This window comes from Mus pahari, chromosome 7 (assembly GCF_900095145.1).
Source record: "Mus pahari chromosome 7, PAHARI_EIJ_v1.1, whole genome shotgun sequence".
In the NCBI taxonomy this organism is placed as follows: domain Eukaryota; kingdom Metazoa; phylum Chordata; class Mammalia; order Rodentia; family Muridae; genus Mus; species Mus pahari.
The window spans coordinates 74,066,717-74,084,722 of record NC_034596.1 but is presented as its reverse complement, the minus strand read 5'-3'; the positions used below and the strand labels follow the sequence as shown (position 1 = coordinate 74,084,722).

The window sequence follows — 18,006 nt, the reverse complement described above, 5'->3', positions numbered from 1 at the left end:
ACATCTTCATAGCTCCAGTTAAGAACTTGAACATCTTGAAATACCTCCCCCCCCTGCCCAAACCTCAATCAACCAAACAAAATAAAACCCTTAAACTTGGAACATATTCATGAGAATTGGTTATAAACTGATTAAAAAAAAAAAAAAGCAGTTTCAATGTTTTGTTTTAGTCAGTTTCAATTCACTGTTAGGAGTCAAAGTACTATTCATTTTGCTGTATAGATTAAGGACCATGACTGTAATCAATGGCAGAAGGAAAACAGAACTGTTAGCATTTTAAATGAGAAGGCTTTGGTGGGAGAACCAAGATATGCAAGTTCTGTGTTGTTTACACTGTTCATTCAGTTCATTCATGGCTGGGTGAGTCTGCCTGGCTTCATGTGTCTTAGTTTGTTCTTTTCATCAGTTATCACTGCAGTGACTGACTTCCCAGGCTAGTCAGCACTGTACACAACTGTAGAACCTAGCAACAAACCTCAGATGGAGTAAAACTATCACAGAGTCCTAAGCTATTTCTAATTCTTTGTTTGAGACAGGGTTTCTCTGTGTAGCCTGGCTGATTTGGAACTTGCTTAGTGGACCCGGTCTTGAGACTGCTCTGATTTAAGGTGTGTACCACCATGCCTGGCTTACATTTTTTTTTTTTTTTTTTTGAGACAGTGTTTCTCTGTGCAACAGCTCTGGAATTTGCTTTGTAAACTAGGTTAGCCTGCCTCCCAAGCATGGAATTAAAGATATATGCCACCAACCTGACTACATTTTTCCTTTAAATATAAAACGTTTCAGAAAATAATCCCTAGGAAAAGGGCACTTGATATACTCGATAATGCATTTTTTCTTCTGTGGAAATGGGGCCCGATCCCAGGGCCTTGACTTGCTAGGTATGCACCAGGCCAACAGCTAAGCTATATTTCTAATTCCTTAGGGTATGTGTACTCTGTCTCTGCATTATCTGAGATTACTGTTACTATTGCAGCTTTGGTAACATCTTCATGTTTTTATAAACTTGAAAAAAAAATTGAGACAGGGTCTCACTATACAGTCTTGGGTGACCTGTAAGTTGATACATAGACCAGCTAGGCCGTGAACTCAGAGATCCAACTGCCACTGTCTGATGGGACTAAAGGCATACACTACCATACCTGGCCCTAAACTTGTTTCTTGATGCATGACCAGTGGTTTTCAGGGGTTGTCCAAGACCATCAAAAAACAGATATTTACATTATGATTCATAATAGTAGCAAAATTCAAGCAACAAAAATAACTTTATGGTTGGGAGTCACCACAATGTGAAGACCTGTATTGAAAGGGCCCAGCATTAGGACGGTTGAGAACCACTGCTGGAGTCAGCCAATCTGGAGTACAGAGTCCCTAAATACTAGCAACATGGTATGCAGACTAGCAAGCATGGCTCCTCGGAAATGGGTCATACGAGGTTAGACCAGTGGATTAAACAAAAGAACTTTCATAAATGGCATACAACATCTCTCAACATTCTAATTTCCAATCCTTTTGAGACAGGGTCTTGCAATGGTTGCCCAGGCTGATCAGCAATTCTTGGCTCAAGGAGTTTTCCCTCCTCAACTTCCCAAGTACTGGAGCCATAAGCATGTGTTTCTGTACCCAACTCTAGAGCTCTTCCCATGGTGTCTAGTCCTGGACTGACTTAGTCTCAAGTCTGCTTACAGATAATAGTGTAAGTATCCTAAGATAAGCATGCCAAACTAAATGAAGTCTTTCTACATATGATACTGAAGCTGTAACTTTATGTGTGTTACTTGAAAAAACTATTTTGCACTTTAACCTTTAAAGTAGCTAGTTTAAGAAGGTAAAAATGGGAATATTAAAAATTTTGTGTTAAATCACATTCTGTATGATTGATATTATATATATATATATATCTCCATACACACAACTAAAGACTTAGGTAGCACCTACCAGATAGAGGAAACTGTCCCCTTCAGTTAGGTGATGCTGCTCAAAATAATTACATCAAAGCAGCAGCACTTTAAAATACCCCTTGAATTATGCATTCAAGGGAAGTAGCTTAGTATAAACCAAAGAGACTGAGTGTGATGATCTCTCACACAAGTTATCACTGGTTTCAAATAAGTTAACAGGCACATAAATCTTGAATTGATTTCAAGGTTTTTCTCTACTAGGGGTTAAATTCCTAATTTCTTCTCTAACATTCCTTTGGAAAGTCTGTTCCTGCATAGGTTATTAAGTTACCTGCCCATTGAGTTCTACCATATGAAGATAATTAGGGTCTGAGCATTCAGATTGGCTTTAACTGGTGACAAGAAGGAAGAAGCCTACAATTAAATATCCCAGAAATTTATTTGATGTTTGCTTGAATACATTTTATATAGAAAGATTGGGATTGTGTTTGGAGCCCCTGGTAAATCTCTGAACCATAAGGGTGCCATTCCAGAGACACGAGAAATGGAAACTGTAAGCCCAATATTAGGACTGCTGTTTAAGATTCATCTCTGGTCAAATCAAGCCACTCCCTTAAAAACCGCTTGAGGTGTTAGAGCCACTATGTGAAAACAGCTGACATGAAGGAGGGCACTTAGATTCTGGCTTGTTGAATACTTAAATACTTGGAAATAAAAATATTCAGCTTTGAAGTTTTCAATACTGGAAAACTTTCAAGTCTAGGGTTTACAGCCAGGAAGGGCTGCTTCGTACTCCTTAAATTGGACTGTTTCTAAAATGTTAATCTTCAGCTTTGGCTTCCATTTCTTCTGCATCATCATCTCCATCCACTTCTGCATTTTCTCTCTCAAGCCGTTCCAGTTGTCTTGCAAGTTCAGTCTCATCTGTATCTGTGACCACTTTGGGCTGTGGAAGAGGCACAATTTCAAAATAAACAGCAGAGTAGATTTGACTTACTGACCAATGTTTAAAATTTAACATAAAAAAAAAATTTCATTTCTAACAATTCAGTCATACCCGTTCTATCAGCTGAAACTTAAGAAAGTACAAGACCATCCAAGGAAGTAGTGCACACTACAGTGGAATACTTTCTGCCATTTTAATAAGCTCAACTGAAAACAAGTTCAGTGATCACAGCGAAAGACCACCAAATGTCCTGTTTGTTTTTTTAATGAATATTTTGGGCTCCAGATAAATTATTATTCTTCCTCAGAGATTGAAACATTTTATACACAGATATACAGCATATGGAAATTAGGTTTTATTCATATTGAGGTGAGGGAAAGACAGATTATTTTATGTTTGAAACAGGATTCCCTATGTAAACAACAAGCCAGTCCTTCTGCCTCTGCCTCCCAATGCTGAGATTATAGATTTGTGTCATACTATGCCCAGTAAATTTTTCTCTATGAGGGGAAAAACCCCCTAGCACTGGCACAAATGTCTATCCCATATGGCATTCCAGTGCTAAGTGTTTTGTTACAGATAAAACCCTTTTTAGAAATATTCTGTACAAACACTCAATTGTTTTATTCCCATCTATACGTGACTGGGCAGACAGCTTTGATATGCTGACAAGGCAGCCTCTGAACTTCAGGCAATCATTCTGGTCTCAGTTTCCCAAGTGCAGAGATAATAGGCATGAACCATCACATCTAACTCAATCGATACAATGACAATACTTATGTGTGTGGGAATGCATTGCCATGGTGTGCTTTTCAAGTTTTAGGAGTTGTTTTCTCTAACATAAAGGTCCTGGATTCTAGGTTGCCATGTTTGGCAGCCAGGGCCTTTACTACTGAGCCATTTTTTGCTGGCACCCTATCTGATATTTTTAAAAGCACTAAGAGGTTGAAAAGGTGAAGTAATTTCTGCACAAGTATGAGGTTCAAGCCCTACCAGCCATAGGTGAAGCTGGACACAGTGGTATATACATGTGACCCAGAGCTAGGAGTGTGACGACAGGGGCATCTTCAGCTCTAGGTTCAGGGAGTCTCAAGAAAACAAGATAAAAGGATATCCAACACTGATCTGGTCTTCATATATACACCCATGGGTCAGTGTACCCGGGCACACATACTATAAAGAAAATGAAATTAAGTAGATAGGCAGTCATCAGGCAGTTCAAGGCTAGCCTTGACTACAGAGTGAGCTGAAAACTAGCCTTGACTACATGGAATCCTGTATCAAAAGCAAAAAACAAAGCAAAAACATTAAGAACAAAATAAAGAGTAAGATCCTGATCTTACCTCCATCTGAACATTGAAGACTCCCCTCTTCTCCTCAATCTTCTCTTTGATGACTGCCATAGCCTGATTGAGGACAGAGAGGCCTTCTGTCCTCTCTAGGGTCGTTGTTGTCATCACATACCTGGGTGGAGCTATTAGATTAATCTAAAGAAGAAAGACAAAAATGAAGTTATGATTATACTTACCCAGGATATTAAAAAATTGCTTTATTAATTTGCTACATGAAGAAATCATCTTGACCTGCCTCCAAATTCTCTAGGTCAGTTTATTAATACATTCCCTTAGGATTTTTTCTTATTGAGGCGATGAAATACTCCAACAAAAGCAATTCACAGGAGAAAGGATTTATTTTAGCTCACAATTCAAAGCATAGTTCATCATGGCATAAAGTCAAGGCAGTGGGAGTTAAGTCACATTATGTCCAAAGTCAGAAATGAACGCATGCATTCAATCTATTCAGTTCCCTCTCCATTTCTACAGTTAAGGATCCATTCAGAGAATGGTGTCATTCATAGTGGGTGGGTCAGTGTACCTCAATAACACAATTAAGATTATCATCTCATCTAAAATATATATATCATCTCTCTCTCTCTCTCTCTCTCTCTCTCTCTCTCTCTCTATATATATATATATATATATATATATATATATATATATAGAGAGAGAGAGAGAGAGAGCGAGAGCTCACTGTAATACTGAAGATGAAGAATTATAACTACTGGGTGCTTCTGGTGGTTGTCATCAGAATAATTGGTAATTGAGGTTGGGAATGGCTCAGTGGTTAAGAACATTTGTTGCTTTTGCAGAGGATGCTGGTTTGGTTCTCAGCATCCACATAGTGACTCACAACCATGTATAACTTCAGTTTTAGAGGATCCGACACTCTCTTCTGGTCTCTGTGGGCACCAGGCACAGACATGGTACACATGTAGGCAAACACACACTTAAAGTAAAAACTCAATCTTTACAGGAGACCCTTTCACTAGGTAGGCTAGTCTGTCCTTGAGTTCACAGAGATCCGCTTGCCTCTGCTTCCCAAATGCTGGGATTAAAGGCATGTGTCACCATGCCTGGCTATAAATAAATCATAAAAACGAAAAAGGTGAATTATGTCTAAATTGATAGAAAAATTCTTCTAAGAAACTTCGAGTAACAACCATCCAGTTGAATGTACATTGTTAAAAAAAAAATGTTGCCTCCCAAGGCACTATAAACATTTTGGGCACTGCAACTTCTTACTGTAAAGATATAATATTGCTGGTCCACTAATAATAGAAACCCTCTATATTCACTACGCTTGGAGCACCAACAAAAAGCCCTAACTGCAAATAACCCCCCAGAAATATCAACTAAAAAAAAAAAAAAAAGACATGACACTGAACTCAGATCTTCTGTAAGAGTAATAGCTTTTAGCCCCTGAGGTGGCTTTTCAATCTCCACGATAGTTTTGTTTTGCTTTTAGGAAACTATTATAAGGAACTAGAATAGAGAGATATTGAATAAAACTTCCATTTTTGAATAGGGGTTAAATAAAGTTTAAGTCCTTAAGACCTCCCTGGGAAACTGATGTCCTGTTTGGCAGAGAGGGACATGTATGTGGGAAACTGACATACTGTTCGTCAAGTTGAGGCATGAACGCTAGGTAAGCTGCCCCACCACAGTTGAATAACCCAACATATTAGAACAGGATAAGTGTACCACAAAGGCACACTCCTAAGGAAGTCCTTATCCCTAAACCCTGGCTGGAGGGATAACCTGGCATAGATGTTTGTGGTTTTGAAGCTTAAAAATTCTATGACATTCTGGTTCAGGGGTCATGGGTTCACCTTCCGAGTCTGTTCTGTGGCCCTGATCAGTGATGGTCTAGGTGCAATACATTTTTGTCATTTACTTAAATACTCACTGAGATGAATGTTCAAGGACACAGTCAGCTCCTGACCGGTCAGTGTTTGTTACCTAGGTCAAGTAAAGATCTCGCTTTGCTGGAATCTTGTGACTGCTTGGGTTGTTTTAGATTTTCGGACCCCAACACTCTGGGCACTGAACATGCCAGGTATGCACTTTATCACGGAGCTGTACTTTTCTATCCAACATGACCAGCAAAAAGGGGAAAAGATTGGGACCATGACTTAGTGGTGGCCCTGGATTCAACTGCTAACACACAGTTTGACCACAAGTATCTGAAAAGCAGGGTGGGATAAAAACACATAACTTACCTTGATGGGCATGGTTTCTGTAGAACAATTCAAACCTGCCCTCAGGGCTTCTTTTACAGCATCAATGCCTTCGTAACCATAGCAAGCTACTTCAATATCTAAAATTACAAAAATTGGCACCAGAAATGACAATAAGGAAAGACACACTGTGACAGCAAATTGTCTAGAAGTATTTAGAAACTGCACACCCATTTTTTTTGTCCCCTCTACCCCCCATACAGGGTTTCTCTGTGTAGCCCTGGCTGTCCTGGAACTCACTTTGTAGACCAGGCCTGCCTCTGCCTCAGTGCTGGGATTAAAGGCGTGCGCCACCACGCCTAGCTCATTTCAACTTCATTTAACAGTATTGTTGCTGTTGTGAATTTTAATGTAAATATCTGATATGTGACTCCCTTGAAAGGGTCACTTGACTCTTAAAGGGGTTGAGACCCATAGGTTGAGAACCTTAGACAACTATCTGTATAGGAAGAATGTCTGAAAATATTCCAGACAATTAGCACAGGATCAATACAAAGGCATGGAAGGATAACACTGTCCTGTTGAAATATTTTAAATTGTAAACAAAGGCAAAATAATACTTCCTTATTAAAGGGCTGAATTACAGTTAGTTAACCTTCTAGGACTATTTCATTTGTGTATACATTCTCGTTTTGTAGAAGTAATAATTTTTTGGGTCAAGGACATGAGACTGTGGTATAGTAATTATCCAGTGTATATGAAGCCCTGGTTTGATTATAAGATCCAAAACAAAACCCCAAAGCAGTCAAATAACTCTCCCCCCCCAACTTTGCAAAAACAACCCAAAACACCTTAAAGTTTGTTATAAAAAAACAAAAACAAAACAACAATAACCAAAAAACAAAAAACCAATTTTAGAAAAATGTATAGTTGTTGATGGAGCAACATGTTTTAGTAAGTCTCATCACTGAACAGCCTGTTTAGGCACGTATAATATTTAAAGTTGTTTAGAAGCCATTTACCTGCTCGAATTTTGACCGCTTGTGGGGTCAAACGCCTATTGATATTGTTAATGAGTACGTCTCTTTCATCTTCATTCAAATCTAAACTATCCAAGATAGATGGGTCTCTGAGAAAAAACAAAACAAGAACTCTCAAGGTAATATTACTAATAACCATGAAAACAAACATACCTCACAGGGTAATGCACAAAACAACAAAGTACTAGTTTCTACATGGAAGTTAAAATTTTGACCTTGTACAATTTTTACTTTTATGTGTCCTTTTCTCTTTCCAAGTGTGTAAACTAGGCTGGAGAGATGGCTCAGTGGTTAAGAGCACTGGCTGTTCCTCCAGAAGTCCTGAGTTCAATTCCCAGCAACCACATGGTGGCTCACAACCATCTATAGTGGGATCTGATGCTCTTGTCTATCTAGTGCTCTCTTCTGATGTGCAGGCACAAATGCAAATAGAGTGCTCCTATACACAAATCTTAAAAAAAAAAAAAAAAAAAAAATTCAAACAGGGTCTCATAGATGCAACAATGTCTCATAGAATTGTATTACATGAAGCAATGCAAATGAAGTGTATGACAAACAGAAAACAACTAATTATCAAAACAAAAATTTTTAGAGATCTTGCTAAAATAAGCAATTTAATAAATACTTCAAATATAAACCTGACACTCCATTGTAACTGACTTCTGAGTAATCAGAACTCTCTATTTCAAGGCCTTAGAATCTAGCTTGGAAACACCACCACTTGGGTACTGGAACAGGAGGACATTTACTGCCAGGGACGTCAGGGCATCATGCAGAAACCAGCATTTCACTGAATCTTCCCAAAGTGTCCAAGACTTGGATCAGGAAAAGGCTTAGCTAACATTCCATGTTAACAGAATAAGCAAAAAAGGAGACACCAATAAGCAGAGGCAAAAAGTGACAGAAAATTTAGTATGTGAAAAAGGACAAACATGGGCAAGCATCCAAACTGCTAATATTGAATCTCAGTGAAAAGTGATAGAATGTGTGTATAGGGAACTTTTCAACTAGCTTGTACAAGACAAACTGAGAACGGAGAGAACCAATAACACTGTCACATGATGATTTAAAGAGACAGACAAACACAGACTGACATTTAGAATCAATAAATACACAAAGCTGTTGACCTGATGAATAAGCAGGGTCAAGCAAATCAATTATGGCAAAAGGAAAAAAAAAAACTGAGATCTCCATCAGATGATAGTAAAGATGAGGGAAAACAGCAATATCTATCTATACAGTTGCTAGGGGAACATAAACAACAGAACTAATTTGGAGTGTAAATTGGCAAAACCAAAAATATTTATACATATCTGTAAAATTAATCTTCTGATTCAACAATTCTATTCATAGGTATTATCTAGAAACCCTCAAAGGGCTGGAAATTAACCTCAAGACAGTCATGCAGCATTAACATTTAGGAAGGAATGGAAGGAAAAGATGCAGAGACAGCAAGTAGGGACAAGTAAATGGTTACTAGAGAGGACAAGATGCTTCCTATAAAAAGGTCAAGGTAAAGATGAGAATTCTTTTGTGTAGCAGAAATCAATAAAGGAAGATACAAGCACAGGAGTAACTGGCAGAAGGTAGGGTTAGTTTGAGAGCTGGAAGGGCGTGAACCCCAGGAGTACAGGAGAAAAAACCTTTTCAAATAGCCTGGAAGGAAGCAGATGGGTAGTGAGCAAGTGAGTCAAGAGTGATCGGCTAAGATGGCTTCTGAGGAAGAACACTGAGAAACAGACACCTTAGAGATGGGAGCAAGAACTGGTCAGGAGCAGGTGTGGGGCAGCAATGAAGACACAGAACACGGTGAGATCCTGAATACACAGAGGCACCAACTGACTACTTTTTTCTAGTAGTAGCCAGTAATCTACAATTGCAGAGAAGTCAGGCGTTATCTGTTGAACACCAGATATAACCAAAGGAAAAATACAGCAAAGGCTCATAATACTGGCAAGAAAGTTTTTGAAATGGTATCTCATGGTGTTTCTAAGTTAGATAACAAAGTCAGGCCAGGAAAGACACAGAGAAAACCAGGTTTGGAACCAGAGCCTAATACTTAAAAACCACGGGTTTTTAAGAGGCAAAGCAAATCTACATAAAAAGGTCTATTATGAGGCCACATGGAAGGTAAGCTAATGTGGCCTGGGATGAAAGCCCAGGCAAGTGCAGTAAGCAAGGGGCTGTATTGTTTTGGGTGAGATGTCTACACTGGTTCTGAAACCATCCAGGCATGACGAGGAAATGGAAATGTAGAAGGAAGTAGTGAGAGATAAAACCATGTAAATATGGCACATGAAAACTATACATACATGACCACGTAGGATCCACTCACATCATGGCCTTTTACATTTTTAAAGTTAAATATGACAAGGACCTAATGTCTGGGTGTTCTATGACTAGATGCCGGGCAATCAATCTGTGTGCTAAGACTTAGCAGGTGAGACAGAAAGGCAGAATCAAGGTGTTCTTACGAGACTGCATGCTTAAAGGCATCATAGGCACCATATCCAGGTCTCTTGTATTTGTCATCAAAGACCCAGGCAGTCCTCTGGAACAGGCTCTCCAGCTGCTCATCCTTGGTATATTCTAATACCTCAGCAACATGGCGAAGAATGCTATAAACCTAAATATAAAATGAAGAACTCAATAATTGGAAAGTAAGAGAGCCACAAAGAAGAGGCATTTTCATATTTTAACAGAAGACGTAATTTCATTTCAATAATTCTGGAACAGTAAAATTTCTAACTACAAATTCTTTATCCATAAAGAAACAGTAACTCCTTCACAATAATCAACTCAAGTAGGTATAAGCAGAAATATGACATAACTTTGGGTTTTCAAACAAATTAATTAATTTGTTTAACTTGCAACAAGGTACTTAGCATCTTTCCTTACCAAGAGTGCTCTTATATTATCAAGTATATATAAAACCACACTGTAAGAGGAAAACTTTCAATGTACAACTGAGATTTTACTATTTCTTTTGCTTGCTTATCATTTAACAACTATCCTTCCATTACTTACCCATCAAACTCCCTAAAACTAATACAAATTTAGAGAAAACTAAGCAGCTATTTCATGAGCTAGCAAGACGGCTCAGTAAAGGTGCTTAATGTCAGGAGTCCAATCCTCAGGACCCATGTGGTAGGAGAGAGCTGGTCCCCAGAAGTATCTTCTAACTCTACATGCATGCCATATATGAACAAATACACGTATGTATGTAATAAGTTGTTTCATGCTTCACATCAAAATTGAGTAAGAAAAGGTCCTAAACCACTTGTTTAATTTTGTCATCCTGGAAATATACTCTTGTTTATGCTATTGTCTTATGAAATAGAGGCTTTCTATATTACCCAGACTAGACTGAAGCCAAACTCCAGTTTTAGCTTTTCATGTAGATGGGGCTATAGGTACACATCACTGTATCAGGCAAACACTCAATTTGACAATGTCGTAGAGACCAAAAATATGTAAATTGCCTATAGCAGTGTTTTAGAAACATGACAGAATCAAGGTAACACTTTAACTTGGACAGTGTAAAACAACAAACAAACAAACAAACCAGGCCTTCTCTACACTAGGTAAATGCTCTCCCCTCTCAACTACAACCCCAATCTGTCTTTTTGAGAAAGGGTGGCAACTATGTACGCCAAGCCGACCACATACGCCTATGCTGGTGTGGAGTGCTGGGAATAAAGACTGGCACCACCACGACTTGGCACTCTGCATTTCTAGTATGTAGCCAAGTAATGCCGAAAGATTTAGTTCAAAGACTATATTTTCTGAATGACAAGTTTAAAGAAAGAGGTTTAAATTTTTTTTTTTTTAAAAATACATTTCTTCTACTCGTTTCAGATGTGTAAATACATAAAACGAAAGGAGAGATCTTGATCATGGTCTGATGTACGTGGGACTTTCTTCTGCTGCTGTGATAAAATAGCCTAACTAAGGTAATATAAAGAAGGAAGGGTTTATTTGGCTTACAATACCAGATTACATTTCAGACAAGGAGGTCAGAGGCAAGTCTGAGAAAACTGGTCACACCAGCAGTCAAGAGCAGAGATCATGACTCAGTGCGTGCACATTAATGCTCAGCTTGCCCCCTCTGCTTCACCCAGGCCAGGATCCTGGGTCAGGAAATGATCCCACTCACAATTAAGACAAATCTTCCCACATGACTAGCCTCAATAAAGACAATCCCTCACAGCTGTGCCTGGAGGACTGCTTTTAGGCGTCAAACTATCACATTGGATTAATCAAAATAATAAAAAAATTTTATTCAAATATTTTCTTGGTATTTTATCTTAAGGATAGGAACACGCACAGCAGAAAAGACGAAAATACTAGTATAAGACAAAGAAAATATAATGTCATGAAAAACAGAAGATTAGGGACTGAAAGATCACTTAGCAGGCAAGAGTACTTGCTGATCTTTCAAAGACCTGAGTTCAATTCCCCACACACCCATGGTGACTCACAACCATTTGTAACTTCAGTTCCAGGTGATCTAATACCGTCTTCTGACCTCCTTGTGCACAAGACACAGTCACAGTGCAGATACATACATGCAGGCAAAACGGTTATTCACAAAATAAACATATCAATCTCTACTTATCTACATTCCCTCCTCCATCCATGCCTCCCTCCCTCCCCCCTCCACATATCCACCTACCCATCTTCCCCGAGACTGGGTTTCTCTGTGTAATAGCCCTTGCTGTCCTAGAAATCACTCTGTAAACCAGGATGACCTCAAACTCACAAGGATTAAAGGTGTATGTACCACGAATGCCAGCTCAAAACCTTTTATTTATGTGTACTCTTGGTGGGTATATACACGTGTATACAACACCCAGCAAGGCCAGAAGATCCTTAGAACTCGAGTGACAGTTGTAAGCTGCCAGATGTGGGTACTGGATCCAAACCTGGGTGGGTCCTTAGCAAGAAGAGCAAGCACTTTAACCATCGAGCCAGCTCCATAGCCTCCAAAATAAAGAAATCTATCAGAGAACCAACTTACAGTTTTGGATTTTGTGAATTTGTCTTCACATTTGATTGCTTCCTCTGGAGAAACTCTTCTTTTTGACAAATCTATGTATCCTGTATGAAAATATTTTAAAATAGATTTATTTGCTCAAGTATAAATATGCTCAAGTATAAATATAAAAACGATGTAATTAGCAAATTAAGTATCTGACAGAGAAGCTTATAATTATCTACACTAAAATCACTGACAAAAATACTGCTATGAAAGATGTGATAAGATTTCAGAAATGTTTTTATCACAAGGTAATTACATATTTTTTATTATTTTAGAGGAAATATTTAAAATCATTTCATTGAAACCTATTCTCTCTAAGCACCAGGACAGTAAAGAATTCACTATGATTTGATTAAGAGGCCATTGTCAAAGCAGGTATGGTGGCACACGCCTGTTAATTCTAAAACTCAGAAGGTGCAATGCAGAAGATTTGCATTTTTTTTTTTTTTGCTTTTGGTTTTTTGAGACAGAGTTTCTTTGTGTAGCCCTGGCTGTCTAGAACTCACTCTGTAGACCAGGCTCGTCCAAACTTAGATTCTCCTGCCTCTGCCTCCTGGAGTACTAGGAATAAGGTGTGCAAGTACAGCACAGGACAGCTGCCTGGCTGACGGTAGATTTAAAGCCAGCTCAGCCCAAGAAAACCCTGTTTTGGTGATTCTCAATAGAGGTAACACTGCCATCTTCTTTTTTTGGTTTTTCTGTAGCCCTGGCTGGCCTCGAACTCAGAAATCCACCTGCCTCTGCCTCCCGAGTGCTGAGATTAAAGGCGTGCACCACTACGCCCGGCACACTGTCATCTTCTGAATGACCAGTACACTCAAGATGGAAGGAGCTAAAGCACCGCATTGAACCCTTAAAGCAATCTGCATGGTAGATTCTCTTTCCCAGAGATGCTGGTCTTTCAATCTGAAGAAACCAGGACTCAGAAAGATTAAAGAATTTGTCAGATATCCAGACCATAGATACAGCCACAATCCTATGCTGGGTATGAACACAGAAAAAGTGCACTATAAGACCACACTTAAAAACTTGTTATTTCACTCTCTTAATAGTATTTCCCAAAAAACCTAAGCCTTTAACAATTAAGTTCAAATTATCAATTTTTCTTCTCATGGATTTGTTTTTAATGTTTTAATCTAAGAAACTAGAACAAAAAATGTTATAAAACTTTACTTTTATGCTTTCTTCTAAAAAAGCTAGTTTCAAATTTCATGTGGGTCTATGATTTTAGGATACTTTTGTAAGGTTAAGATCATGTTCATATTTTTTAGCATATAGACATCCAACTGTCCCAGTGTTGTTTTTAAAAAGACAATGCAACCACCACTCAGATGCTTCTGTACCCTTTTGATAACCAACTGAGTGTATAAATGAGAGTATATACAATTATGACTGTTAAAATGAGCTGCCTTTTTAAAAATAAAGATGGTCTCACAAGATAAGATACCCCAGGCTGGCCTTGATCTCAGATATATATATGCCTGCCTTTCCTACCTTGGGGCGGAAGGTGTGAACCACCATGTCTGGCTCTATTTGATCACACCTCTTTTCTTTTCCTGACACCCCTACCTCTACCTTTCAGGTGCTGAGGTTCAAATCCAAAGCACCACGCCCTAGGCAAGGTCCCCTCACTGAGGTATACCTCATCTTCTCTTCAACCAAAACCTAATCACTTTAGGTTTTTCATCTTTTCTAACATAGTAAAAAGATTTTCTGTGGTCTTAATATATGTGAGTTCAAATTAGCAAATATTTGCTTTCTCCACTCAAGATACAATGATAACGATTCAACCAAGTTTTATTATGATCAGAACATATTTGATGTTAACCCTCAAATGTACTCAAAGCTCTACTAGGACCCAACTTATTATTTTAGCAAACATGACATGAACATACTGAAACAAATGTTCAATTTTTTTGTGGGTGCAGTGTTCTATAAATTGTAGAACAATTATAGAATAAATCAAAGTTGGTAACAAACTATTTTTGAATGTGGCTCTTACAATAACTATTTAAAGGTTTTCTAAACCTTCAACTACAATTACAGATTCATCTATTTAAATTTTTACTTCACATCACTATCTCTAGTGGGCATATACACATTGACAGTTATTGTGTCTTATTACAAAAGGTTCCTGCTTAATTCTTGTCTACTTTATCTGATACTAACAGATATTCTACAGCATATCATTTACCAACTTCTTATTTATTTTTGAAACAGGCCTTACTAGGTAGATCAAGTTGGCCATGAACTCTGAAATCTGTCTGCCTCAACAGAGAAACCCTGTCTCGAAAAACAAAAAACATATACCAACACCCCTGGCTCCATCTACCTATTTTCAGTAAAGTATGACAGCATTATTGCTGGGTCTTGCTTTTTAAAATCTAGCCTATAAATCTTTGCCTTAATTTCAATACTTGTTTGATTTACATTTGGTATAATTATTAGTACAAGATTCAGATCTATTATTCAAGTATTTGTTTTCCTTTTCTTCAATTTGGTTTTCATTTTTCACCTGCCTTAACTAACTTAGTATATTTTAGAACATTTTAGAAGTGTTTTTAATTTTATTTGTATGGGTGCTTGTAATTAAATGCTTACATGCAATTCCTATGCATCATATGCATGCCTAGTACCCTGAGGCCAGAAGAGGGCTTGGGATCTCCTGGAAATGGAGTTACAAATCAAAATTGCCAGTAATATTACAGTGACTATTTTTCCTTTGTTTTTAGTTAGTAGAGATTAAACCCAGGATTTCATGATAGAAAAATATTCTAAGCTACTCACAACCTAGACCTGTCTTCTGATTAGATGGGACCACAGGCACAAACCAATGATACTAGCTTCTAATCTGTCCCTCCCATTCGCCTGAGTAGGGGTTTCTCTGTATAGCCCTGGCTGTCCCGGAACTCACTCTGTAGACCAGGCTGTCCTCCAACTCACAGAGATCCACTTGCCTCTGCCCTTTGAGTGCTAGATTTAAAGGCACCCCACCACTTTGCTTTTTATATCATCATCATCATCATCACCATCACCATCACCATCACCATCACCATCACCATCACCATCACCATCATCATCATAGAACCTTTCTATGTAGTCCTGGCTATTTCTGAACTAACTCTGTAGTCCAGGCTGGCACTGAACTCAAGACATCTGCCTACTTCTGCCTCCTGAGTGCTGGGATTAAGAATGTTACCATGCAAGTATCTATGTACTGATGTTCCTATTCTTGCAATCTCAGTAACTTGAGTGAGAAAGCCTCTCCCAGGGCCAGCAAACTCTTAAAAGTTAGCAACTGATCTATATTATATAAACTCCTAGTCTGTAATCTACTTATTCTCACACAGTATGCCAATATCGTACTTGCCCTATTATCAAGTCAGGAGGAATTAGATAAATTACTGGCAACCCCTTTATCCAAATACCTTCCATGACTATTCAAACCGGCCAGCTTTGCCAGTCACCCCACCCTGCAAGATTCTACCATGGGAGGCAGATCATGTTTATAACCTCACTAGGGAGGCAGACTGTGATTCTGAAGCCAGCCTAGGCTAATATCATCTGTCCACTCCCTGCTGTCACTACCAAAAATAAAGTAAAACCAACTACACTGGTTTATTCTTTCTCATAGCTCCTTCTGTCACGTCTCAAACTAGAGCTTCCTCAAGTGGCCATGCATGTCATGACATGCTTTCCTTTGGGTATTGTAAGAAAAATTTCCTTTAAAGATACTGGTCTTTTGTGTTATCAGTCAATTACTTTCATAAATTTAAATCCTGATGGTACAAATAAGACAAACAACTAAATGTATTGTAAGAAATTAAGAGGGAAAAAAGGAGTGTTTTAAAATTAAACACATTTTCACTTCAAGTACCCCAAGATGGCCGGGCGGTGGCGGCGCATGCCTTTAATCCCAGCACTCGGGAGGCAGAGGCAGGTGGATTTCTGAGTTCGAGGCCAGCCTGGTCTACAAAGTGAGTTCCAGGACAGCCAGGGCTATACAGAAAAACCCTGCCTCGTAAAAACCAAAAAAAAAAAAAAAAGTACCCCAAGATGAGCCTAAAAGAGTATTATTATTTCTATGATGTACTTCTATTTGGCAGTAAATTCCTAGTTTCTCTTTAAAGCATCTCCATTTTGACTTCTGTTGTTTGGTATTATCACTGGATACATAATTCTAACATGGCTTTTTTGTTTTTTTCCAAGTCCTGGCCTCTATTAATAATTTCTAATAAACCAGAACACATTTTATCTCTACCCTCTATATCCCACATACCGTATGTATGTATGTATGTATGTATGTATGTATGTATGTATGTATGTATGTATGTTTGTTTTTTCGAGACAGGGTTTCTCTGTGTAGCCCTGGCTGTCCTGGAATTCACTTTGTAGACCAGGCCGGCCTCGAACTCTGAAATCGGCCTGCCTCTGCCTCCCGAGTGCTGGGATTAAAGGCGTGTGCCAACACGCCGGGCATTTATTTAGTTTTTGAGGGGTATCTCACTACAACCGGCCTCGTATTTCCCCCAAGTACATTTTTGCTGCTTTACTCTCCTACTGGTATAGTCCTTTTGAACTAGACATGGCTGAGGTTCTATCTGCATTCTTTTCCTGATTCTTTCCTTTACATTGGTTTTTATTTTTATTTTTCTAATTTCTTTTTAAAGATTTCCTTTTGTTCATTCTTTAAAAGATAGTTTTCTAATGTGTTTGGGCAGCAGGACAATTACTTTAAAAAAATCCTGTCTCCTAATTCAAACTTGGATTATATTTGGCCCTTATCAACCACCCCTCAGGCATGGGTGGTTTTATTCCCACCCATGTCTAACAGTTTGGGGTACATTTTTGACATTATGAATGACATTTGGGATAGGCTCTGAATTACTATAAATTTCCTTTTTTTAAAAGTTGTTTCATCAGGAAAAAGTATTTAAACTCAAAGTGGACTTAAATAGGAAACAACTTCAACCTTCAGATTTTAAACTCCTAGGGATGCCTGAAGGTTATATGTCTATTATATTAATTCAGGAGTCACACAGACTAGGACAGAATTTATTTAAAGACCAGGGCTCTCCTTTTGTGGATCTTTCCTATTTCTCTAATCTAAGCCTAATGGTGCTTTACTGACTAATGCTTCCTTAAGTTCATTTAGTTCATGCTTCCTTTAGTTCATGTTGTGGCCCAACTATAAAATTATTTTCATTGCTACTTCATAACTATAATCTTGCTACTGTTATGAATCACAATGTAAATATCTGAGCTTTCTGGTAGTCTTAGGTGACCCCCCCCCCCATTGAGAATGACTGTTCTAAACCTTATCATTATTACCATTTTTCATTTGCTGTGGCTATCCAGGGCTCTATGTGATTTAGCAAGTAATGCTCTAAGTTTTAGAGCAGGATCTTAGGTGCCCTTTGAAGTGTCTTCAGTATATACTTGGGGAAAACACAAAACAGAAAAATGACCTGGCAGAGTTCCTTTCTTCCAAGTGTGGACTTTTGCCTTTTGACTTCTCCGTGTCTCACACAGTTAACTTTTTTTTTTTTTTTTTTTTATTT

The 18,006-nt window shown here is 38.3% G+C and overlaps 1 protein-coding gene across 1 annotated transcript in view; it reads right to left on the bottom strand.

Annotated features, from left to right (window-relative positions):
• Window positions 1-2,321: 2,321 nt before the first annotated feature.
• The window catches only part of Eif2s1 (eukaryotic translation initiation factor 2 subunit alpha), a 23,573-nt gene continuing 7,888 nt past the window's right edge, over window positions 2,322-18,006 (bottom strand). The window contains exons 3-8 of the mRNA XM_021201997.2: window positions 12,425-12,504; window positions 9,879-10,030; window positions 7,387-7,493; window positions 6,407-6,504; window positions 4,191-4,334; window positions 2,322-2,847 (exon numbers count right to left, since the gene is read on the bottom strand). Coding sequence (XP_021057656.1) covers window positions 2,722-2,847; window positions 4,191-4,334; window positions 6,407-6,504; window positions 7,387-7,493; window positions 9,879-10,030; window positions 12,425-12,504 — 707 coding nt within the window. The 3' untranslated portion in view covers window positions 2,322-2,721. The remainder of the gene's footprint in view (window positions 2,848-4,190; window positions 4,335-6,406; window positions 6,505-7,386; window positions 7,494-9,878; window positions 10,031-12,424; window positions 12,505-18,006) is intronic.